The sequence below is a fragment of the Salmo salar genome, chromosome 01, assembly GCF_965601325.2.
Source record: "Salmo salar chromosome 01, fSalSal1, whole genome shotgun sequence".
NCBI classification, from domain to species: domain Eukaryota; kingdom Metazoa; phylum Chordata; class Actinopteri; order Salmoniformes; family Salmonidae; genus Salmo; species Salmo salar.
The window spans coordinates 74,720,521-74,746,882 of NC_138291.1; the positions used below are offsets into that span (position 1 = coordinate 74,720,521).

The 26,362-nt window shown below is 43.7% G+C and overlaps 1 protein-coding gene across 6 annotated transcripts in view; it reads right to left on the minus strand.

The window, feature by feature from the left end:
* Nucleotides 1-12,186: 12,186 nt before the first annotated feature.
* The window catches only part of LOC106608394 (zinc finger MIZ domain-containing protein 1), a 195,969-nt gene continuing 181,793 nt past the window's right edge, over nucleotides 12,187-26,362 (minus strand). For 4 of the 6 annotated variants that reach the window (XM_045722012.2, XM_045722006.2, XM_045722022.2 and 1 more), the window contains 17 exons: nucleotides 25,692-25,897; nucleotides 25,364-25,568; nucleotides 24,819-25,106; nucleotides 24,424-24,606; nucleotides 22,685-22,741; nucleotides 22,344-22,506; nucleotides 21,032-21,233; nucleotides 20,597-20,675; nucleotides 20,286-20,417; nucleotides 19,027-19,132; nucleotides 18,153-18,313; nucleotides 17,897-17,964; nucleotides 17,723-17,791; nucleotides 17,178-17,446; nucleotides 16,819-17,018; nucleotides 16,132-16,413; nucleotides 12,187-15,750 (listed from right to left, as the gene is read on the minus strand). In XM_045722012.2, coding sequence (XP_045577968.1) covers nucleotides 15,643-15,750; nucleotides 16,132-16,413; nucleotides 16,819-17,018; nucleotides 17,178-17,446; nucleotides 17,723-17,791; nucleotides 17,897-17,964; nucleotides 18,153-18,313; nucleotides 19,027-19,132; nucleotides 20,286-20,417; nucleotides 20,597-20,675; nucleotides 21,032-21,233; nucleotides 22,344-22,506; nucleotides 22,685-22,741; nucleotides 24,424-24,606; nucleotides 24,819-25,106; nucleotides 25,364-25,568; nucleotides 25,692-25,897 — 2,778 coding nt within the window. In that variant the 3' untranslated portion in view covers nucleotides 12,187-15,642. The remainder of the gene's footprint in view (nucleotides 15,751-16,131; nucleotides 16,414-16,818; nucleotides 17,019-17,177; nucleotides 17,447-17,722; nucleotides 17,792-17,896; nucleotides 17,965-18,152; nucleotides 18,314-19,026; nucleotides 19,133-20,285; nucleotides 20,418-20,596; nucleotides 20,676-21,031; nucleotides 21,234-22,343; nucleotides 22,507-22,684; nucleotides 22,742-24,423; nucleotides 24,607-24,818; nucleotides 25,107-25,363; nucleotides 25,569-25,691; nucleotides 25,898-26,362) is intronic. The other 2 variants (XM_045722019.2, XM_045722017.2) reach the window with 1 other exon arrangement.

Genomic DNA, 26,362 nt, shown 5'->3' on the forward strand with positions numbered 1-26,362 from the left:
TGGGTAGCACAAATTTTGATATGGTGGGTATATGCAAATTAAAACTGAAGTATTTACTATAGTTCAAAAAGTGTAGTATTTTTGCAGACTGCAATGTTTCTGCAGGCATTACTATAGTATTTACTGCAGTGTTTTTTTGTGGATACTACTGTAGTATTGATATAGTATTCTACAGCAGTAGTTCCTAAAAGTAGAATGCACAGGGAGCAATTTTGAAAGTGGGTAGTGCATCAGCAGTTTTCCTCATGTCAGTCATTGCAGACCTTGGAGAGCTATTTATAACTTGTCAGAAATCTCCAGATCAACTAACCCATGTCGGCTAACGTTTTTTAATCACTCAAATATCACATGAACACACATAAGACATGGCAAAACTTGTAGAATTGCAGGAAATGTGCTATAAAACTGCAAAATTGTCTCTGCACCCCATGAAAAAAGGTGTAGAATTGCTGGAAATTAGCTTTAAAATGGCAAAAAAAAGTCTCCACGACCTGGCAAAATGTATAGAATTGCAGGAAATTTGCTTTAAACCTACAACATTTTCTCTCTGCCAAGAAGAGGGGTGTGAACAGTTTGCGTCATGAACAGTAATTGTACCCATAGAATTAGACGAGGCATGCACGCGTGTACAGGGGGGGCGCGTGTTGTTCCCCAATGCTGGAAGGGGGGCATGAGTGAAAAGGTTTGGGAACCCTTGTTCTACAGTATACTACAAAATTATATAGTAAGCACTACATGATTGAGGGATACTACGGTGTGTAGTATAGTATTCTAGAGTATACCAACAGTTTGCTACAGAATTCTACAGTAAGTACGGTAGTATTCTATGCTAAACTGTAGTCTTTTTTTATGTGGGTACATGCAGAGAAAACCTATTTCTCCAAACTTTGTTTCCATGGATCAAGTCTTCACATAAAGACTAAATAGATAGGAACACTGTGGGGTAACTGGCTGCAGAAGGGCATAGAAAAGCAGATAGAACACATCTGGATTGGGTAAAGGTCTATTCCCCCCACTATAACTGGAGCCAGACTGTCATTATCCAAGAGAACATACCCTGAGCTGTAGTGTCCATCTATCAACATGGGGGTAAAGGTTTAGTCTAAATAAATGTTATTATGATAAATGGGATGTTGACTTGCTTGGAAAGTAGGTCATTTGTAACTTGAAATAACCTGTCTGTGTAGTCAATAACGCCATCTAGTGGAGTGGAGACACTACTTCAACAACTTCAATTACATTGAACAAAAATATAAACGCAACGTGCAGCAATTTTTACTTTATTACAGTTCATATAAGGAAATCAGTCAATTTAAATAAATAAATTAGGTCCTAATCTATGGATTTCACGACTGAAATACAGATATGCATCTGTCGGTCACAGATGAAAATAGGGGCTAGGATCAGAAAACCAGTCAGTATCTGGTGTGACCACCATTTGCCTCATGCAGCGCTACACACCTCCTTCGCATAGAGTTGATCAGGCTGTTGATTGAGGCCTTTGGAATGTTGTCTCACTCTTCAATGACTGTCCGAAGTTGCTGGATATTGTCTGGAATTGGAACATGCTGTCGTAAACGGCGATCCGTTTACTCTGGTGAGTATGCAGGCCATGGAAGAACTGGGACATTTCCAGCTTCCAGGAATTGTGTACAGATCCTTGTGACATGGGGCCATGCTTTATCATGCTGAAACATGAAATGATGGCGGCTGATGAATGGCACAACAATGGGCCTCAGGATCTCGTCACTGTATCTCTGTACATTCAAATTGCCATCGATAAAATGCACTTGGGTTCGTTGTCCGTAGCTTATGCCTGCCCATACCATAACCCCACTGCCACCATGGGGCACTCTGTTCACAATGTTGACATCAGCAAGCTGCTCGCCCACGACGCCATACACGTGGTCTGATGTTGTGAGGCCGGTTGGACGTACTGCCAAATTCTCTAAAACAACGTTGAAGGCAGCTCATGGTAGAGAAATTAACATTACATTCTCTGGCAACAGCTCTGGTGGACATGCCTGCAGTCAGCATGCCAATTGCACACAATTTTAGACATCTGTGTCATTGTGTTGTGTGATAAAACTGAGCATTTTAGTGCCATTTTATTGTCACAGGCACAAGGTGCACCTGTTTAATGACCATGCTATTTAATCAGCTTTTTGATATGCCACATCTCTCAGGTGGATGGATTATCTTGGCAAAGGATAAATGCTCACTAACAGGGATGTAACAAAAATTTGTGCACAGCATTTGAGAGAAATAATAATTTGTGCGTATGGAACATTTCTGGGATCTTTTATTTCAGCTCATGAAACATAGGACCAACACTTTATATGTTGCGTTTATATTTTATATTTTTGTTCAGTGTAAGTGTTTTACCCTTTAAGTTCGACTAACTAGGGTCAGACAGGAGTTAGCTGGTAATCTAGGGTACCTGTATGGAGCCAGATACCTACCAAAAGGTTGAACGTATGTATTCGCTAGGATCGTAAGAAAAGCCATGCATGAAACATGAAACGTAAACATTAAAATAGATCTGTAAATGTATGTTACTACTATGAATTAACATTTACACGTTCAACTCTTACTTTATATCTCCCTTTAATCGGTTACATATATTTGTTATGCGTACAAACTTTTGTCAGTAATGTGGCATCTGCAAAGGACATGAACCGAGGGTAGCTAGCTGAAGTTAGCTAGTCAATCAAGCAACTCTAGCCCAGATGTTAGAGTTGCCTTGCAGCTTCTGGATAAAGACACAGAAGAACCTTGTCTAGAATAACCACCTGAGTTGCAAAATAGAAAGTAAATAGGATTTAGGCTAGGCCTATTCCACTATCTAAATATGCCATGCTGTTGTGTGTTATTTAATGACCATATAATGGCCTCATTTATTTTTATGGATGCGTGGGGCTATTGTGGTGATCATGTAACCTAATGATTCACACTTTTTCCAGAATTTTGGAGCACGGACTGAAGGCCTTACATTAGGCATTTTGACTGTTGTATTAGTGAATTCCACTCTGTATGTGGGCTTGTTATAGCCATTTGCGTTGCACAACCCCATCACAACCCCATATCAATAAATGAGACAAAACAAAATATTGAATAAGTCTTGGCTATAACCTGTCCTGAGCGAAATAGCCAAGGCATCCCAAATGGTTATATCTATAGCCTATTCTTATCGCCAGATCTGTTTTCCCTATCAGCCACTGCACGTGCTTCTTCAACTATTTAAAAAAAAAAGTTTATGTAGGGGCTATATTTAGAGGCCAGTGAGCTAGGTTCTCTTTTTAAAGGTAGCCCTATAATAAAAACAATTATATAATACAAATAGAGTTTAAAAATTATTCCGCAAGACACCAGTACCCAAAATGGTAGCCTAAATTGTAATGCCTACAAGTTGAAGGTCTATTTTTTTATTTGGATATAGGCCTAAATTAAACATTGAATTATTAAAGTAAGAGGCTAAAGAACTTTGGAGAATTTAGATCATTTTGAATACACATGGATTTCAATAAACAAATGGATGACTGTTCTATTCTCTTTGATTTAGTTCCTTTTGCAACTCAGACAAATGACTGAATGGATGACATACTAACCGACTGAACTGAATGAAGGATGAATTAAATGTTAAAATATGTTGGAATGAGAAGTTGCACACATTATGCATGCTCTGCACATTATTTGGCTAATAGGCAAATAGGCCTACATTAGGGTATAATGACTCTATGACTGCATGCCTCCAGAAGGGCATCTTCTGGGCAGCAGTGTCGCGATGGAGGGAATAGACCACTGCAACAGAGTTATTGTAAAGTGTGGGAATAAGCTTATGCCAGACTTAGCCTCTGTTTAACCTCACCCTTGCTCATTTCAAAGTCCATATGTTCATGACCCAATTCATATACACTACCGTTCAAAAGTTTAGGGTCACTTAGAAATGTCCTTGTTTTTGAAAGAAAAGCACATTTTTTCAAATTGATCAGAAATACAGTGTAGACATTGTTAATGTTGTAAATTACTATTGTAGCTGGAAATTGCAGATTTTTTATAGAATATCTACATAGGCGTACAGAGGCCCATTATCAGCAACCATCACTCCTGTGTTTCAATGGCACGTTGTGTTAGCTAACCCAAGTTTATCATTTTAAAAGGCTAATTGATCATTAGAAAACCCTTTGCAATTATGTTAGCACAGCTGAAAACTGTTGTCCTGATTAAAGAAGCAATAAAACTGGCCTTCTTTAGACTAGTTGAGTATCTGGAGCATCAGCATTTGTGGGTTCGATTACAGGCTCAAAATGGCCAGAAACAAAGAACTTTCTTCTGAAACTCATCAGTCTATTCTTGTTCTGAGAAATGACGGCTATTCCATGCGAGAAATTGCCAAGAAACTGAAGATCTCGCACAACGCTGGGTACTACTCCCTTCACAGAACAGCGCAAACTGGCTCTAACCAGAAGAAAAAGAGGAATGGGAGGCCCCGGTGCACAACTGACCAAGAGGACAAGTACATTAGCGTGTCTAGTTTGAGAAACAGACGCCTCACAGGTCCTCAACAGGCAGCTTCATTAAATAGTACCTGCAAAAGTCTCACCGGTCTCAACGTCAACAGTGAAGAGGCGACTCCGGGATTCTGGCCTTCTTGTTGATGCTAGTCTGTTACAGCATAGTTACTGTACATATTAGGAGGATAGTGGCCTATACAGAATGTTGCACAGGTCTTTACTCTGGTATAACTCAGAGATTATTTACATAGAAATAGAGGTTTCTCTTTGACAAGGTAAGCACACCTAAAGTACCTGGCACATGAACTCAGGACTCACTGTCGAGCAATGATCATTTGTATCCAAAGCCATGCTCCCCAGTGCACAGTGCTCTAAAGTTCTCTGTCAGAATTTTTATTTTTCAAGTTTCTTTCCAGCGAATTTCTTAGTTACATGATTGTATTACTAGCAAATTAGTTTTGAAGTTGAAGGTGCAGTATTTATGAAGTTTGGCAATAAGGACGAAAGCTAGCATAGTTCAGCTAGCCAGCTAGTTTAGCCAGGGAAAACCAGGGAAAATTAGCTTGGGCCTAGTGCGCATGTGTGCTAGCTGGGCTAATTCAGGAAACAGATTGTATTTTTTATACCCTGATATCAGGAGTTGGCGGCGAAAAGTTTGATTAAACAATTCAGATAACTTATTCTTGAGGAGAGCAAATCGATATACAATCACGAAATCAGCTCTAACAGTTAATTGTAAAACAACGCTTAAAACAATGTTTGAGTGAACCCTGAATACAGAAAATTAATGGTGAATTAACTTCCAGACACAGCAGACTCCTCTTCCTCACCACTCTATGCAGCCGATGGCAGCAGGATGAAGTTTGTGAAGAGCAACTGCAGAAACTTACAGTCGACTGTAGTTAAAACGTCATGACCTATGATCACGTTTTATGTCAAATTCATGCAGTCAACATGTAAGCATAAGTCGGACAATTTTTCCCCCCATAATACATTTACATTTAAGTCATTTAGCAGACGCTCTTATCCAGAGCGACTTACAAATTGGTGCATTCACCTTATGATATCCAGTGGAACAACCACTTTACAATAGTGCTTCTAAATCTTTTAAGGGGGGGGGGGGTTAGAAGGATTACTTTACCCTATCCTAGGTATTCCTTAAAGAGGTGGGGTTTCAGGTGTCTCCGGAAGGTGGTGATTGACTCCGCTGTCCTGGCGTCGTGAGGGAGCTTGTTCCACCATTGGGGTGCCAGAGCAGCGAACAGTTTTGACTGGGCTGAGCGGGAACTGTGCTTCCTCAGAGGTAGGGGGGCGAGCAGGCCAGAGGTGGATGAACGCAGTGCCCTTGTTTGGGTGTAGGGTCTGATCAGAGCCTGAAGGTATGGGGGTGCTGTTCCCTTCACAGCTCCGTAGGCAATCACCATGGTCTTGTAGCGGATGCGAGCTTCAACTGGAAGCCAGTGGAGAGAGCGGAGGAGCGGGGTGACGTGAGAGAACTTGGGAAGGTTGAACACCAGACGGGCTGCGGCGTTCTGGATGAGTTGTAGAGGTTTAATGGCACAGGCAGGGAGCCCAGCCAACAGCGAGTTGCAGTAATCCAGACGGGAGATGACAAGTGCCTGGATTAGGACCTGCGCTGCTTCTTGTGTGAGGCAGGGTCGTACTCTGCGAATGTTGTAGAGCATGAACCTACAGGATCGGGTCACCGCCTTGATGTTAGTGGAGAACGACAGGGTGTTGTCCAGGATCACGCCAAGGTTCTTAGCACTCTGGGAGGAGGACACAAGGGAGTTATCAACCGTGATGGCGAGATCATGGAACGGGCAGTCCTTCCCCGGGAGGAAGAGCAGCTCCGTCTTGCCGAGGTTCAGCTTGAGCTGGTGATCCGTCATCCACACTGATATGTCTGACAGACATGCAGAGATGCGATTCGCCGCCTGGTTATCAGAAGGGGGAAAGGAGAAGATTAATTGTGTGTCGTCTGCATAGCAATGATAGGAGAGACCATGTGAGGATATGACAGAGCCAAGTGACTTGGTGTATAGCGAGAATAGGAGAGGGCCTAGAACAAAGCCCTGGGGGACACCAGTGGTGAGAGTGCATGGTGCGGAGACAGATTCTCGCCACGCCACCTGGTAGGAGCGACCTGTCAGGTAGGACGCAATCCAAGCGTGGGCCGCGCCGGAGATGCCCAACTCGGAGAGGGTGGAGAGGAGGATCAGATGGTTCACAGTATCAAAGGCAGCAGATAGATCTAGAAGGATGAGAGCAGAGGAGAGAGAGTTAGCTTTAGCAGTGCGGAGAGCCTCCGTGACACAGAGAAGAGCAGTCTCAGTTGAATGCCCAGTCTTGAAACCTGACTGATTAGGATCAAGAAGGTCATTCTGAGAGAGATAGCAGGAGAGCTGGCCAAGGACGGCACGTTCAAGAGTTTTGGAGAGAAAAGAAAGAAGGGATACTGGTCTGTAGTTGTTGACATCGGAGGGATCGAGTGTAGGTTTTTTCAGAAGGGGTGCAACTCTCGCTCTCTTGAAGACGGAAGGGACGTAGCCAGCGGTCAAGGATGAGTTGATGAGCGAGGTGAGGAAGGGGAGAAGGTCTCCGGAAATGGTCTGGAGAAGAGAGGAGGGGATAGGGTCAAGTGGGCAGGTTGTTGGACGGCCGGCCGTCACAAGACGCGAGATTTCATCTGGAGAGAGAGGGGAGAAAGAGGTCAAAGCACAGGGTAGGGCAGTGTGAGCAGGACCAGCGGTGTCGTTTGACTTAGCAAACGAGGATCGGATATCGTCAACCTTCTTTTCAAAATGGTTGACGAAGTCATCCGCAGAGAGGGAGGAGGGGGGGGGAGGTGGAGGAGGATTCAGGAGGGAGGAGAAGGTAGCAAAGAGCTTCTTAGGGTTAGAGGCAGATGCTTGGAATTTAGAGTGGTATAAAGTGGCTTTAGCAGCAGAGACAGAAGAGGAGAATGTAGAGAGGAGGGAGTGAAAGGATGCCAGGTCCGCAGGGAGGCGAGTTTTCCTCCATTTCCGCTCGGCTGCCCGGAGCCCTGTTCTGTGAGCTCGTAGTGAGTCGTCGAGCCACGGAGCAGGAGGGGAGGACCGAGCCGGCCTGGAGGATAGGGGACAGAGAAAATCAAAGGATGCAGAAAGGGAGGAGAGGAGGGTTGAGGAGGCAGAATCAGGAGATAGGTTGGAGAAGGTTTGAGCAGAGGGAAGAGATGATAGGATGGAAGAGGAGAGAGTAGCGGGAGAGAGAGAGCGAAGGTTGGGACGGCGCAATACCATCCGAGTAGGGGCAGAGTGAGAAGTGTTGGATGAGAGCAAGAGGGAAAAGGATACAAGGTAGTGGTCGGAGATTTGGAGGGGAGTTGCAATGAGATTAGTGGAAGAACAGCATCTAGTAAAGATGAGGTCAAGCGTATTGCCTGCCTTCTGAGTAGGGGGGGAAGGTGAGAGGGTGAGGTCAAAAGAGGAGAGGAGTGGAAAGAAGGAGGCAGAGAGGAATGAGTCAAAGGTAGACGTGGGGAGGTTAAAGTCACCCAGAACTGTGAGAGGTGAGCCATCCTCAGGAAAGGAACTTATCAAGGCGTCAAGCTCATTGATGAACTCTCCAAGGGAACCTGGAGGGCGATAAATGATAAGGATGTTAAGCTTGAAAGGGTTGGTAACTGTGACAGCATGGAATTCAAATGAGGAGATAGACAGATGGGTCAGGGGAGAAAGAGAGAATGTCCACTTGGGAGAGATGAGGATTCCAGTGCCACCACCCCGCTGGCTCGATGCTCTAGGGGTATGCGAGAACACGTGGGCAGACGAAGAGAGAGCAGTAGGAGTAGCAGTGTTATCTGTGGTAATCCATGTTTCCGTCAGCGCCAGGAAGTCTAGGGACTGGAGGGTAGCATAGGCTGAGATGAACTCAGCCTTGTTGGCTGCAGACCGGCAGTTCCAGAGGCTGCCGGAGACCTGGAACTCCACGTGGGTCGTGCGCGCTGGGACCACCAGGTTAGAGTGGCAGCGGCCACGCGGTGTGAAGCGTTTGTATGGCCTGTGCAGAGAGGAGAGAACAGGGATAGGCAGACACATAGTTGACAAGCTACAGAAGTGTTGTTTCTTGTATTATTGTCTCTTGTGTCTTTAGAGAACTGTTTCACTTTGATATCCTTTTTCTTCTGTCCTGATTTTCTCTTTCTTTTCTTCTGTTAACTAGATATTCTTTGTTGTTCTTCGTTAGCTAGCTAGCTTCAATAATAATTCAATAATATAATGAAACACTTTAAAAGCCGACTTGACAAAAGTGATCCTCTCGAACGCGCCAATGGTCTAATTAAGCAATAAGGCCCGAGGAGGTGTGGTATATGGACAATATACCCCGGCCAAGGGCTGTTGTTACGCACGACGCAACGTGGTATATTGGCCATATATCACAAACCCCCGAGGTGCCTTATTGCTATTATAAACTGGTTATCAACGTAATTAGAGCAGTAAAAATATATGTTTGTCATACCCGTGGTATACGGTCTGATATACCACGGCAGTCAGCCAATCAGCATTCAGGGCTCGAACCACCCAGTTTGTAATTAAGCAATAAGGCACGAGGGGTGGGTGTGGTATGTTGGCCATATACCACAAACCCCCGAGGTGCCTTATTGCTATTATAAACTGGTTACCAACTTAATTAGAGCAGTAAAAAAAATATAATATAATATATATATATATATACCACGGCTGTCAGCCAATTAGCATTCAGGGTTCGAACCACCCAGTTTATAATGACACACTTAGCGAACGTTCTCTCTACGTGCTTGTTTGGGAAACACTTATAAGTTGGCTCGTAAATAACGATGCATCTGGTACGATCAGCGTAATGCTTACATCGCAACTGGGAAACGATGCGTAGGTCAGTCTCATTGAGTAGCTATTAATATAGAACACAAATCAATGCTTACCTGCAGTTTTGGGCACAGCAGCTGCATTCAGCTGTAATACAATGTAAATAAAGGACAATGTCAGGTAGATAAGGTTTAATTTATTTATTGATTCTCCATGATTATTTCTAGTCTGTCTGTGTCTATGGCTAAATATGGTATTGATATCTAGTTAGCTAAATAATAGTCTCAATTGCTAGATAGATAGCTAATAGTGTTGCCTCTTTCTGTACATGAACATGCTTGGTTGACCTCGAGCCATTTAGCAAACTTAGCTAGCAGTCATTCTTATCAACAATCCAATCAGCTCATGAATCAAGTTTGATCAGAAAGAGGGAGAGTGACTTTGTATTTAAAACCAAAGCTTGTTTATGATATTGACAAGATAGTCGATTTACCGCTCTAACGATGGAAATACATGTCCTCAAAGATAGAAGGCAGGCGGGAGGAGGCGAGATCAGGTGGGACCATTCTAGCCAATGAGAGGCCAGATACGCGTGCGAACAACAGGCCATCAAGGTAGATAGAGGACTCATCTTTGTATCTGTGACGTTATAGCGTCGTGACAGAATGGGAAACACTGATGCTATCTGTATTTTAAAGTAGTAAGATTTCTTCTTCATTGGCTGATTGCTCCCAACTCATATGAATTCCCACCCAGGGTGGAAGCCCGCTTTGACAACGTCCATTTTATAACGATTATATCCGTGATGAGTCCTCTATCTATCTCTATGAAAACAGGCACAACTCCATTATAAAGTAGTTTTTATTTAAAGTTTAAAGTTGCCCAAATGCCACATGCATTTGTAACAACCTAACCATTACTAAACTTCTATTCGATCACATAAGCCTCACGTAGCAAATTAGCAATTACATTTTTTGTTAACCTCCACACAACAATTCCTCACGGACCGGGTAAAACCTTTCTCCGCTTCTTCCTCTCTATGCTAAAACCACCGGCAATGAATGGGTTAACCAGCTGAATACATAGATAGCTAACGCGTTAGCTACAACAAGCATGGCTAGCTATCTAACTCTTTTAGCTAGCCAAGCAAACTCAGACATGCCGTAAAACTTAATGCAGAAAACTATAGAGTTCTTCTAGGTAGCTATGTCTATTTGTAATTTTACAGTTATTTATTGTAACTTTTGCTAGCTAATGACATATTTAGCTTGCTACAGTTGTGCATCTAACAGTTAACATTAGTTAGCTAGCTAGCTAGCTATACTGAACAAAAATATAAATGCAACATGCAACAATTTCAAAGATTTTTACTGAGTTACAGTTCATAGAAGTAAAATAAATAAATGAGGCCCTAATCTATGGATTTCACATGACTGGGCAGGGGCACAGCCATGGGTGGGTATAGGCCCACCCACTTGAGAGCCAGGTCCACCCACGGGGAAGCCAGGACCAGCTAATCAGCCAGGCCCAGCCAATCACAAGCATTTCGCTACACTTGCATTAACATCTGCTAACCATGTGTATGTGACCAATACAATTAGATTAGATTTTTCCCCCACAAAAGGGCTTTATTTCAGACAGAAATACTCCTCAGCACTCCCCCTCCTCAGACGGTCCCACAGATGAAGAAGCCGGATGTGGAGGTCCTGGGTTGGCGTGGTTACACGTGGTCTGCGGTTGTGAAGCCGGTTGGATGTACTGCCAAATTCTTTAAAACAGCATTTGTAAGTGGCATATGGCAGAGAAATTAACATTAAATTCTCTGGCAACAGCTCTGGTAGACATTCCTGCAGTCAGCATGGCAATTGCACGCTCCCTCAAAACTTGAGACATCTGTGGCATTGTGTTGTGCGACAAAACTGCACATTTTAGAGTGGCCTTTTATTGTCCCCAGCACAAGATGCACCTGTGTAATGATCATGCTGTCTACTTCTTGATATGCCACACCTGTCAGGTGGATGGATTATCTTAGCAAAGGAGAAATGCTCACCAACAAGGATGTAAATACATTTGTGAAGAAAATTTGAAAGAAATAAGCTTTTTGTGCGTATAGATCATTTTGGGGATCTTGAATTTCAGCTCATGAAACATGGGACCAACACTTTACCATGTTGCGTTAATATTTTTGTTAAGTAAGTATATAGCTAACCTTAGCTACCTCTATGATGATTCGTCCCAGAGATTCGGTGTCAGTTGTGATGTCAAAATACACTACTGGGTTCTTGACGGGTCCAGACGAAAACAACCTGGTCGCTGCAATCACCAAAGAGCAATATTTTATATGATTTTTAATTTGCAACATCTTTGTATAGTTGTCAACATGAAGTTCTGAGAATGGGGTTATGTGTGATTGCACATGACGTTGCAAAGACCCGCAACAGCGACACCGAATGATGATGTTGTGCACATAGATAGCTAGTCCATGAAAATGATGAATACATCTGTCTACAATATTCAATAGTATTTTGATTTTTATTGTCAGAATGTCTTATTCCTCTCCCCATCAAAGCCTTTACTCCAATATTGAACTCTGTATTTTAGGTCTAAATAACTTTATATGTGATAGACAGGACTCTTCCTTTTCAAGGTAGTTTCAAACTGTGCATGCATGTAATAATCATATTGTTATGAAAGCTCTTAAACTGACTGCCAGTTGGTCTTCATTGATCTAGCATTCTCCACTGTGATTGCGTCTGGTGGATGATGATACATTTACTGTCATTAAAGTTACATAGAGGATAGAAGATGTAGGCTATCGGAAAACCAAGACCATGATGCATGAGTTTCATTTGAATACATATTTATTAGATAAATATTAGGATGTCACGTCATCTAACTACATACAGTTTTGCAAGACTAAAAATCACAATTCTTTTTTTCTGACCAGTTTAGTATATGAAATGACTGTACACAGAATGTACAAAACAAAAAAGACAACTGCCACCTGGTGTGTCAATCACTTCAGATTGTACCTCGGAAGTAATATTTTTTGCCTAATCGTGTAAAAACTGTAAATTTGACAAAATTGTACAAACTGTAAATTTTGTATCAACAATTTTTAGGAACCACTCATGGTTCCCACAAATCCCGATTGGTACCTCAAAATTATCTTTATTATTTTGTTGTAGCACCTTTATAAAGTACACAGGTAATAGAGAAATACACAGAAGTTGAATTTTACACAAAGAGAAACAAATGTGTATTTTTTTTCTTTTCCAACGGCCGTGTTTGAGAAGTAGATAATAAAGTATCTTACATAAATGAACAAATGTGGTCGGGGAGAGAGGACTGTACAGACTATCTCAAACACGGACTCCTTTTCCCACAATTCAACAGTCTCTTCTGACAGGAGGATGCAAACTTTACAAATTCTAAATACACAATGCGTATCATTGTCCCCTGCGTGGGGAAAATGTCTACATTTTTGTAAGTTAATGTGTCTCTATTTGTCATTTACATAATGTACATGCATTCCTTAGACCCTCCAGACCCGTTTCTTTCTCTTCTCTTGCATTTAAGTGGCCGAGTAGAGAGGGCCAGGAGGATCACAACATCTCCCATTTTCTTTCCATGAAAATACATTGCATCCTCTAACACACTCCACTTGTGTCCATTGACTGTCCAGCTACAGTTGGGTGTGGAGCCTGAACCTCGGACAAGACTCAAACCTCTATGTGGCGTATAGACAGTAACGTTGATAGACCAGACTTCAGCATCATGTCTACACAGATCTACAGACAGACAGGGCAGGGGAGTCAAAATACCTCGCTGTGGCAGTGCATTGTCTTCAACAAACAGACAGACCAAAGGATCAGTTGTGTTCAGGTGATTCAATCAGCATTGGGGATCATTCCTAAGTCCTAACAATATCCACGGATTGATCTAGAAATCTTCCATTTCATTTAGTAGGCTACATAATCTGATGTAAAACAAATTATGATTATTCTCACAAAGTCACTTAATAGATAAACAAAGTAATAACTTAAAATAGGAGAACAATATCAAAAACGCTACGAGGATAGAATAATACACATGATGATCTTGTGTTGTACAAAAGAGGGTAGCACAAAAATGTCAAAGAACTCACATTCAATTCCAGAGGGTATTAGACTTTTGACTTAAAACAAGACTGGGGGTAAAGTCACTTTTCCCTCAATACATTAGCAAATATATTTAAAGCATACATTGTCAGGATGACAACCATTTTAAATTATTGTCTTTATAAACCATTGTGGGATCATGTGTGCTTTTCCTTTTTTTTTAAGATGACAAAATACAGTTTAACAGTAACAAGACACAGAAAATGCAGTGCAACCACACATTTATTCAGAATCATTTTTGATGGGCTCCCTAGGAGTATGCTTAAAGCAGAGAAGGGCATCATTCTTACATTATAGTAATGTCCAGGCCAACTCCTACAAACTGTGGGATAACTTTGGTGATGTATCACACATGGCAATTTTCCAATGAACAGTCAAAGTGGAACAAACATGAAAATAAAAAAGTTGGACAATACATTACCATTAACCAAAATCATTCCTTTGCAAGAAAATGTCAAATAAAATCATGATAAAAAAAAATGCAATGACAATAAAATAAAAAAGACAATATTCTTTCCCTCTAATTTAGAACAGAGGCCATTGGCACACATGCACTTCTTAACACATGGTAGAGCCAAACCGTACAGTATAGTTACAGGAGCAATTGTAGGCCTGTAGAACAGAGGAAGACTCCCCTTAAAGAGGGAGAAACAGGCTAACTTTAATTCTGGCTCTATTACAAGGGTCGGATATCTTTTTCAACACTAGATGTTTCTGTCTATTATAGACTAAACAGGGACTCTTCTCTTTTCTCTTTTTCTATCAATCTCATCCTCACTTTTTCTCTTGCACACACACACACACACACACACACACACACACACACACACACACACACACACACACACACACACACACACACACACACACACACACACACACACACACACACACACACACACACACACACACACACACACACACACACACACACACGACTCTCCCACACGCACACAATTCTCCATCATTCTAACCCAAAACAAATGTATTGGTAAAACTCATTTTTGCATAGCCCACAGCCCGACATGGCATTGTACTGCAATATCAGGGAAGAGAAAGTTGAACAACATTGGACGGGGCGATGGACAGACAGAAGAGCTAACAGTGCTGATTCTTCCATAGACTGGTTTGGGCTAGCTAGAAGGTTACAATCCGCCCCCACAGGCCTTGGTCTCTCCTCTCAGTGCTCTGCCTGCGATGTGATGTGGGGCTCTGTCTGTTGTGCTTCAGTAGAATGGATGGAACGGACCCAGTGCTGACTGACTGATGTCACGATGGAAACACACACTGTGAGCTAAGGGTCAGAGGTTATAAGAACACACTTTATTTAGGTCAAAGGTCAGGGGTTAAAGGTCGTGGTCTCAGGGGATCAGGGCTTGGAAGAACACACATCAAAATAGGATTGATAGAAACACTGGCCAGGACAAAAAGATGACTTTTCTTTCCTCTTCTTGTATGTTTTTCTTTGTTTTTGTATAATGGGGGAAATAAGAATGATAAAACAATGCTACAACACTTTTTCCTAAAAGCCCACACAGAGAGTTCGGCCTGTGAGGTCATACGCATAGAACGTGATTAATAGCTGCACAGTTTTCTTTCGATATAATATCACTTAAGGACAAGACAGCCGACATTGGCTGTCGCCGTGTTGTCGGCCAGACGAGCTCCGCGATTCTTTACATGAGGAAGAGTGTGTGTGAGGAAGTGAGGACATGAGTGCATTTCCTGTTTCCTGTCTCTTTCACACACAGTGTCCACTCCCTGACATCCAGACTGTCATCCTCATCATCATCTCATGTTCTGACAGATGACTTCATGCCACCTACACGTCTATGCCACAATTGACAAAACATTGTGTGTGTGTGTGTGTGAGTATGTGTGTGTGTGTCCGACAGGGTGTGAACCCGGGTGTGTAGGAGGTGTGACCTGACTGGGGGTTTGAACTTTGAACCCTGGGTCTGAAGTGCACTACACATTGGGTAAGTCCACTCAGGAAGTGTCCCCACTACCAGTCCATATGAGGATGATGGTGTGTCTAAGGACTCTATGGAGAGTCCAGCTGGTTGGACACAGCCTGTGGTGTGTGTGTGTCTGTGGAGAAGATTTGGGTTTGGCTCGAGGGGTGAGGGAGGCGAAAGGTTAATTGTTCTCGAAGAGGGAGAGCAGGTCATCGTTGCTGTTGGAGGGGAGGTCCGGGGGGTCCAGATAGGACAGGAGCTCGTCTGGGTTGGCCAGCTCTGGAAGCAGCTGTAGAGAGAGAGACAGAAAGAGAGAGAGGGAGAGAGAGAGGTGGGGATGAGGGAGGGAAGGAGGAAGAGCCAGAGAGAGGGAAGGTGGGGGAGAGAGAGGGAAGGTGGGGGAGAGAGAGGAAGAGAGCGAGAGACAGAGTGAGAGCGATAAGGGAAGAGAGACAAGAATTAAGATACATATTGTCAATAGACTTCTCATTTCTATCCAAGAGTCTTTTTAAACAACTAAAGGTATTAGCATAGCAGCTGACATGCTCCATCAAACCAAAGCTAGGTAATGAGAAAAGCTTTAGCAGACGATGCTAATGCTAGCTAGATGACGTTTGCACCTATTTGCGCATGCATCCTAAGCACGATGTCACAATGATGTCACACTTACATCTAGGGAGGGCTCAGGCATGTCACCACTGATTTGACCTTCGATGCCCGAGGAGGGGTTAAAGTTCAGATCGCTGTGCTGGTGGCTGTTCTGGCCTTGCTGCAGCTGGGGAGGCGGGGCCTGCTGGCGAGGGGGCAGCAACGATTGGCCGCTGTGGTGTAACGACTGCCCTGATTGGCTGCCACCATGATGTATCAACTGGCTGTTGGGGTGTGGAGGCGCGTGCAAGCTCTGCTGTTGCATGGAATTATGGGACTGATCAGTGCTGGAAGGATGAGACATCTAAGGAGGGAGAGAGAGGGATGGAGGGAGAGAGAGAGAGAGAGAGACGGATTGAGAGAAAGAGAGAGACCCAGGGAGAGAGAGCGAGCGAGGGAGGGAGAGGAAGTAGAATGTGTTTAAAGAAAGCTCTGAGCTGACATGTAGAGGATGACATGAGCAAGGCTGCTAAGACAAGCTGAGCACAATGCCAAAGCTAACCTGATTGATGAACTACAAGGTCTTTGACAGGCCTGGCTATATGAGATGATATACAACAAGTATTCCTATTCCTTTCATATGACATTTGTTGTACCCTCCACCTGGGAAATGTTTGGGGGGGTGGGTGTACTACTTTTCTATGAGGATCTTCAGCAACTCTGGTATGAGTGCCCCTGGTGGTTGGTAGTGGAGGTGTAGGGGACTTACAGGGCCGTTGATGCCGTGGCTGAGGGGCTTGTCCTGGGATAGAAGACCCCCGGGGAAGTCTGGGGGGTGGGACAGCTGAGGGGTGTGGATAAAGTCACTCATGGGGGATCCTCCTCCTCTCGGTCCACCTCCACCACCTCCCCCGCCCGAGGGGTTACCGTGGGCGAAGTCAAAGTTCCCGTGGCCGTGGTAAGTGTTGCCTAGCAGCACAGAAAAACATAAATAAGGGGAGGGGACTCTTAAGGTTGTCTTACATACCTTGTTATGACTGTAGTTGCTCTGGACAAGAGTGTCTGCTAAATAAACAACATTTAACATGTTCAAAATGTGTAATATCTGAATTCTGAAATTGGTCTTACCTGGGCCTCTCGGGCCACCGTACTCCCCTGGGTTGCCCCCGGTGCCAACGCCCCCGTGCTGAGCAGGGCCTGATGGGTAATGGGAGGGGCCAGGGCCCAGCTGGGCGATCATCTCCATGACATTGGGCATGGTCATCTGGGAGGGGCTCATGGTCTTGAAGCGTTTGGCCAGCGGTCCATCAGGGTCTTCTTTAATATGGAGGTCAGACTTGATGGGCACCGGCCGCCAGCTACACGATGGGTCAATGTTCACCTCCTCAAACTCCGAACTACGGGAAGAGGAAGGGGACCTTTTTATACAGTCCCATATTACAAAGGATGGAGGAAGTGAAAAAGTCCAGTATTACGAAGACACTGTGGTAATAATAACATTGGGAATAGTGGAAAATAACATTTACGCACTACAGGATGAAGAAGGGAATTGTTATGGTCCCATATTACATAGACACTAGAAATAATTGTGGGAAAACTGGAAAATAACATGAAGCACGGAAGGTTAATAATAATTATGAACTATTGTTAGTAATAAGGAAAAATAAACATACTTCTGGATGGCGTTGAGGATTCCCCACATGTACTGGTCCACCTCTAGACCCTCTAACAAGGCAGTTTTACTGTGAAGAGCGAAAAAGAGAGAGAAACAGGCATCATATTAACTCATTCAAAAAGGAGACATAACTTTATTGACAAAACATAGTTTGGAAATGGTCATCACATACTTGCATACAGGACACCTCCACATCCCCCTCTCACAGTTCAGCTGCAGATACGACTCCAGATCAAAACACTGGAAGACAAAACCCTTATGAGTCTTCAGGTCTCAGGCAAGGTTACTCATCACATTAGCGTAGTTCACCAAACCACCTGTGCTATAAGGGCCTAGAGTTTTTCCTGGCTAGGCACATATTCAGGGAAAACTCGTGGCCCTATCCAGCCATCTACCGTGTGAAAACATACCCCTTTCTGCCGTCCTACCTGTACGTGTTTGCAGTCATGCCCCCTGGCAGGCAGCTGGATGCGCCTGAAAGTGATTGGGCATTTGAGGGAGACTTTGATGGCGGTTTGCTCAATTCCGTCCTCCCCATTTAGACTGGTGTTACCCGACGAGGCCACAACGCTGCTGAAGTTCCTCTTAACTGGAGGGAGGGACGGGAGAGGAGGGAGAAACAGAGATTAAAGTTAGAATAGAGTTAGGCATATTAATGTAAAGGTAGTAAGATGGGGTAAAGGCTATATTAGTATAGTAGTAGTATAGTACAACATAATAGTGGTAACATGCTCTTGGTGATGCAGTGTTCTGCAGGCAGGAGTCAGAGTTATAGTAAGACACGGTATAGACTATTGCAGTATAGTTGTGCAGTAACAGTAACATACTCTTGGTGATGCAGTGTTCTGCAGGCAGGAGTCAGAGTTATAGTAAGACACGGTATAGACTATTGCAGTATAGTTGTGCAGTAACAGTAACATACTCTTGGTGATGCAGTGTTCTGCAGGCAGGAGTCAGAGTTATAGTAAGACACGGTATAGACTATTGCAGTATAGTTGTGCAGTAACAGTAACATACTCTTGGTGATGCAGTGTTCTGCAGGCAGGAGTCAGAGTTATAGTAAGACACGGTATAGACTATTGCAGTATAGTTGTGCAGTAACAGTAACATACTCTTGGTGATGCAGTGTTCTGCAGGCAGGAGTCAGAGTTATAGTAAGACACGGTATAGACTATTGCAGTATAGTTGTGCAGTAACAGTAACATACTCTTGGTGATGCAGTGTTCTGCAGGCAGGAGTCAGAGTTATAGTAAGACACGGTATAGACTATTGCAGTATAGTTGTGCAGTAACAGTAACATACTCTTGGTGATGCAGTGTTCTGCAGGCAGGAGTCTCTTCTTCAGGAGCCCTTGCAGGACGGAGCGAACTGAAGGCCTGTGGACCAGCTGCAGCACAAACAGGTGCGACTGCACATAGAGGAGGGAAATAAATAAATAACATAAATAACATAAAGACATAAATAACATAAAGACATAAATAATATAAAGACATAAATAACATAAAGACATAAATAACATAAAGACATAAATAACAAAAATACATAAATAACATAAAGACATAAATAACAAAAATACATAAATAACATAAATACATAAATAACATAAAGACATAAATAACATAGACATAAATGACATAAATAACATAATGACATAAATAACATAAAGACATAAATAACATAAAGACATAAATAACATAAAGACATAAATAACAAAAATACATAAATAACATAAATACATAAATAACATAAAGACATAAATAACATAGACATAAATGACATAAATAACATAAAGACATAAATAACAAAAATACATAAATAACATAAAGACATAAATAACATAAAGACATAAATAACATAAAGACATAAATAACATAAAGACATAAATAACAAACACATAAATAACATAAAGACATAAATAATATAAAGACATAAATAACAAAAATACATAAATAACATAAAGACATAAATAACATAAAGACATAAATAACATAGACATAAATGACATAAATAACATAAAGACATAAATAATATAAAGACATAAATAACAAAAATACATAAATAACATAAAGACATAAATAATATAAAGACATAAATAACATAGACATAAATGACATAAATAACATAAAGACATAAATAACATAAAGACATAAATAATATAAAGACATAAATAACATAAAGACATAAATAACATAAAGACATAAATAATATAAAGACATAAATAACAAAAATACATAAATAACATAAAGACATAAATAACATAAAGACATAAATAACAAAGACATAAATAACATAAAGACATAAATAACAAAGACATAAATAACATAAAGACATAAATAACATAAAGACATAAATAATATAAAGACAAAAATAACATAAAGACATAAATAACATAAAGACATAAATAACATAAAGACATAAATAACATAAAGACATAAATGACATAAAGACATAAATAACATAAAGACATAAATGATGAACACACCCAGTGTATCCTCTACATACATTTAAAATATCCCTTGTATCCTTTGCTCTGACGCAGACCTATTGAATTGTGTACTCACACAACAGCACGCGGTGACGGTGATCTGGATGGTGTTTCTGCCGGGCTGACACACTTGCTTCAGGTGCAAGGGTTTATGGGACGTCTTGTTGTCGCCCCGCTCGATGGTCAGCGGTGTGGCGTTGACACTGACCTGGAAGGATGGAGGACAGTGTGTCTGTCTGTCTGTGTCTGTGTGTGTGTGTGTATGTGTGTGTGTGTGTGTGTGTGTGTGTGTGTGTGTGTGTGTGTGTGTGTGTGTGTGTGTGTGTGTGTGTGTGTGTGTGTGTACGTATCTGTATGCATGCTGCATGCGTACGTGTGTGTGCTGACCTGGACGGAGGCGGGCCAGTTGGTGTTCATCTGTCGGTCCTCATGGTGGTAACACTTGAATTGCAGCTCCAGGTCTGACCTAGAGGGGGCAAAGCGCAAAGGGCAGAGGTCAATAGAGTCAAATACAAAACAGTTTTTCCTAATCCTTTGGGACACCCAGCCAGGACAGCACAGTTTTGTTCCAGCCCAGCACTAGCACACCTTATTCAGTTGGTCAAGGGTTTGTTAATATGCTTAGTTGAAAGTTCTTTCAATTATCAGGACTGCTATTGGCCAATACTGTACAGGGAATGCGAACAATGGCAACATTTTTGTGACGGTACAGAAATAAGACTGGCGTCTCACCTCCACATGAGGGTCTGGTGTAGAAACAGTCGTAGGTGTATGTGTCTGTGTGTGTGTCCGTCTGTGTGTCTGTCTGTCTCTGTATCTCACCTCCACATGAGGGTCTGGTGTACCGACGGTCGCAGGTGGTAGACGTGATTACTGACGGCGAGGTTGTGTTCCAACCGGAAAGGTTCCAACACCACGCCGTCCCGGACCGGGAAGGTCAACCGCAGCTCCTCGTTGGGATTGGCTGATGGGAGCGGAGAGACAGGACAGGAAGATAGGACGTCAGCTTTCCGTTTAACTGTATCTGTGGCAGTGGGGTAAGAGTTGTATATTGGTTTATTAACAGTCAGACATAGAGGAGACAGTGGCTGGGGCACCAGGATACCACTGTGAGGTATTAACTAACTGATATTTAACTATTTCATTTTAAATTCATTTGCAAAAGTGTAAAAAAAAAAGTTTTTGCTTTGTCATTATTGGGTATTGTGTGTAGATTGATGAGGGAATTTTTAAAAATACATTTTAAAATAAGGCTATAACGTAACAAAATGTGAAGGGGTCTGAATACTTTCCAACTGCACTGTATTACATTTACATTTTAGTCATTTAGCAGACACTCTTATCCAGAGCAACTTACAGTAGTGAATGCATACATTTCAATTCATAATTATTTCCCCCCCCATACTGGCCCCGCATGGGAATCGAACCCACAACCCTGGCGTTGCAAACACCATGCTCTACCAACTGAGCCACAGGGAGGCCGTATCAGGGCAGCATGTAGTAGTGATCAGGGTTGGACTCAATTCTATTTCATTTCCAGTCAATTCAGAAAGTAAACCAAATTCCAATTCCAAATTTTCCCAATTTAAAAGGATTGCAAAGAATTGGAATTGCAGTGTACTTTCTGAATTGACTGGAATTGAAATGGAATTGACCCCAACCCTGTTAGTTATGTAGTGAAGTAGTCATGTAGTGAAGTAGTCGTGTCAACATGGCTTTGTATCTCATGAAAATGAAATAAAACCATCAATGTACTGCTAAAACTTGGTTGTGCAGGGATTGATGTATTTTCAGCCAAAGGTATCGAAAGCGTTACTGACGGCTTGGTCTAGCTCTGCCGTACTGTATGTAGACTAGCCACTGTGCGTGCGTGTGTGTGTGTGTGTGTGTGTGTGTGTGTGTGTGTGTGTGTGTGTGTGTGTGTGTGTGTGTGTGTGTGTGTGTGTGTGTGTGTGTGCGTGCATACCAACTTTCATACGTGCATGTGTGGTGTGTGTGTGTGTGTGCATGCATACAAACTTTCATACGTGCATGTGTGGTGTGTGTGTGCATGCATACAAACTTTCATACGTGCATGTGTGTGTGTGCGTGCATGCATGCATCCATGTGTGAATGCTCCAGTGTAAGTACTCACTGGGAGGTGGAAGCGCTGCCATATTTGGTTTCATGTCAGGTGGGAACGGGGGCTTGACATCCTGGTTGGGCGAGAGGTACGGGGGCATACTGCTTCCGGGGGTCATAGGAGGAGTGGGGTTACCAGGCACCGGGGAGTGGGGGTAGTTACCTGGCCTGGGGGCCTGCAGAGGAGGAGAGAGGTAAAGGGAGAGGGAGAGGGAGGGGGGAAAAGGAGAGAGGGAGAGAGGAAGAAGAGTGATACATACGGGTTAAAGAAAAACCATGAGAGATAGAGAATTCAAATAACTCTGTTGGCATCTACATTTGCTTAGAGAAAGGATAAAAAAGGAGGGCACATACCCCGTTGCCTTGGCTATAAGAGTATCCACCTCTGTTCTGACCGTTGAATGGCTCTTGCTGTGAATGAAACAGACATCAATGGTTAAATGTACAGCAGCACAATGGGAGCAGGAGTAAATGGTCAAATGGTTATGTTAGTGTGAGGGGCGGTCTACAGCTTACAGGTAGATAGGGAGTGTTAGTGTGAGGGGAGGTCTACAGCGTACAGGTAGATAGGGAGTGTTAGTGTGAGGGGAGGTCTACAGCTTACAGGTAGATAGGGAGTGTTAGTGTGAGGGGAGGTCTACAGCTTACAGGTAGATAGGGAGTGTTAGTGTGAGGGGAGGTCTACAGTTTACAGGTAGATAGGGAGTGTTAGTGTGAGGGGAGGTCTACAGCTTACAGGTAGATAGGGAGTGTTAGTGTGAGGGGAGGTCTACAGCTTACAGGTAGATAGGGAGTGTTAGTGTGAGGGGAGGTCTACAGTTTACAGGTAGATAGGGAGTGTTAGTGTGAGGGGAGGTCTACAGCTTACAGGTAGATAGGGAGTGTTAGTGTGAGGGGAGGTCTACAGCTTACAGGTAGATAGGGAGTGTTAGTGTGAGGGGAGGTCTACAGTTTACAGGTAGATAGGGAGTGTTAGTGTGAGGGGAGGTCTACAGCTTACAGGTAGATAGGGAGTGTTAGTGTGAGGGGAGGTCTACAGCTTACAGGTAGATAGGGAGTGTTAGTGTGAGGGGAGGTCTACAGTTTACAGGTAGATAGGGAGTGTTAGTGTGAGGGGAGGTCTACAGCTTACAGGTAGATAGGGAGTGTTAGTGTGAGGGGAGGTCTACAGCGTACAGGTAGATAGGGAGTGTTAGTGTGAGGGGAGGTCTACAGCTTACAGGTAGATAGGGAGTGTTAGTGTGAGGGGAGGTCTACAGCTTACAGGTAGATAGGGAGTGTTAGTGTGAGGGGAGGTCTACAGTTTACAGGTAGATAGGGAGTGTTAGTGTGAGGGGAGGTCTACAGCTTACAGGTAGATAGGGAGTGTTAGTGTGAGGGGAGGTCTACAGCTTACAGGTAGATAGGGAGTGTTAGTGTGAGGGGAGGTCTACAGTTTACAGGTAGATAGGGAGTGTTAGTGTGAGGGGAGGTCTACAGCTTACAGGTAGATAGGGAGTGTTAGTGTGAGGGGAGGTCTACAGCTTACAGGTAGATAGGGAGTGTTAGTGTGAGGGGAGGTCTACAGCTTACAGGTAGATAGGGAGTGTTAGTGTGAGGGGAGGTCTACAGTTTACAGGTAGATAGGGAGTGTTAGTGTGAGGGGAGGTCTACAGTTTACAGGTAGATAGGGAGTGTTAGTGTGAGGGGAGGTCTACAGCTTACAGGTAGATATGGAGTGTTAGTGTGAGGGGAGGTCTACAGCTTACAGGTAGATAGGGAGTGTTAGTGTGAGGGGAGGTCTACAGCTAACAGGTAGATAGGGAGTGTTAGTGTGAGGGGAGGTCTACAGCTTACAGGTAGATAGGGAGTGTTAGTGTGAGGGGAGGTCTACAGCTTACAGGTAGATAGGGAGTGTTAGTGTGAGGGGAGGTCTACAGCTTACAGGTAGATAGGGAGTGTTAGTGTGAGGGGAGGTCTACAGTTTACAGGTAGATAGGGAGTGTTAGTGTGAGGGGAGGTCTACAGCTTACAGGTAGATAGGGAGTGTTAGTGTGAGGGGAGGTCTACAGCTTACAGGTAGATAGGGAGTGTTAGTGTGAGGGAGCTCTCACCCTATAGTACTGTCCCATGGGCATGCCTTGCGGGTGGTACTGGCCTTGCCCCTGCCCCCCGGGCATCCTCTGGCCGGGGTAGTTTGGGGAGGGCATCGGCCTGGATGGGTTAGAGGCGGGGTACTGACTCTGCTGGGGAGGGAACTGACCGTTAGGACCATACTGCTGACCCACGTAGTTTGGCTGTAGGGAAGAGAGGGTGAGGGAGAGAGGGAGAGAGAGAGGGAGAGAGAATCAATCAGCAACTTAATTATTCTATTAACATGTGTAAGAAAGGCATGCACTGCATGTTGGGAGGTACTATGAGAATATAATACTCAAAGGAAACATACACCCCCCCACCCTAAACACACACATATCCCCCCCCCCCCACACACACACACCATCCAACTCACCTCCCCAGGATAGGGCCTCTTCATGCCCTGCATAGGCATGGCCTGTCTGGGGCCTCCAGGTCCTCCATAGCCCTGCTGGGGCATCCTCTGACCATGGGCCCCGAAAGGCCCCATGCCTGGGGCTTGAGTTTGGTTCATGCCCATGGTAGGCCCACCCATGCTCGGGTTGTTCATGGCCTGGCCCATGCTGCCTGGGTTCATGCCTCCAGGGGGCCCTCTGGGGCCAGGCTGGTTCATGAACTGGTTGTTGTAGGCCTGGCCTGGGCCCATCTGGAAGGAGGAACACATCTGGAGGGGGAAAAAAGGAGGAAGAAAGGACAAAGAGTTACAGTTAATTATGAAGCTGCAGGTTTGACTCCATGGTTTTTGTCTGTATTTAGTGTACAATGTATGTAGTAGTATCTGCTTTTCCTCAGGCCCAAAACAAGATATTATAAGTAAGTAACTACATTTGTTTCTAACTTTTAGCAACCTGTATTATGGCAATGGTGTGTTTGTGTGCGTGTTATGATAACAGTGTTTGTACATGTGTGACGTGTCCGTACCTGTCCATACTGGTTAATCTCTTTGTTCTGGGTCTCCTGCTGCATGGCTGCCACGGTAGCGGTTGCTGTGGCGGTTGCCGTAGCAGCGGCGGCGGCAACAGCGGCGGCAGCAGCAGCAGCTGCTGGTTGGGTGAAGTCGCCAGGCTGGCGGGAGTGTTGAGGCATGCCCATCCCCCCTGGGGGAGTGTTAGGACCACCTGGGTAACTATATAACGGAAACAATATGAATTAGAGCTGTGTATACTGTATGTGTTAAAAGCATAGAGTAAGAGTGAGATAGAGAATGTGTCAGTCTCAACTTCATTCATGTGTGTGTATGACCTCTTACCTCCCGCTGTAGCCCCCTCCACCGGGGTATCCTTGCCTGCCATACATCCCCTGCTGCATGTAGCCCTGACCCTGGCCTCCCTTGGCCGGGAACTGCTGCTGCTGGCCGGGAAACTGGGGGGAGTTGAGGCCTGCCGGACCCCCAGACATACCCTGGCCCATGGGGTTACCTCCTGGGTTCATATGGCTGGAGCTGTTGGCCAAGACCTGGGTGAAGAAAGGTCAAATGTCAAATCAACTCACTGATATTTTTTGTCTAACAACTTTTCATTGATATCGTTTTTGATTAGACACAGCAAACAGTGTTAGGTCAAGCACAGAGATCCTAATATGTCATTCTATGACGTCAACTCACTGTGTGGGACTTCAACAAGAGATCTTTGATATAGGCCTAGCTTTTGGCGATACACACACAGCAAACCATATTTCAACCAACATCAGAATTCCAATAAACCCCTAGCCTCTAGCCCCTGGGAGCTTTTGTCAATCTGAGAGGAATGTCTAGGTAAAAGCAATATGGTGATGATTCCACCAGGTTCAATCAGAGATGGCAAGATGGAACTACCACCATATTACACCTATCCAATCATCTCAGATCTACACAAAGTGCCTAAGGAGACTTGGGGTTCAGGGTCTGTCTTCGGTAGTTCAATTACTAGACTCAATACAACG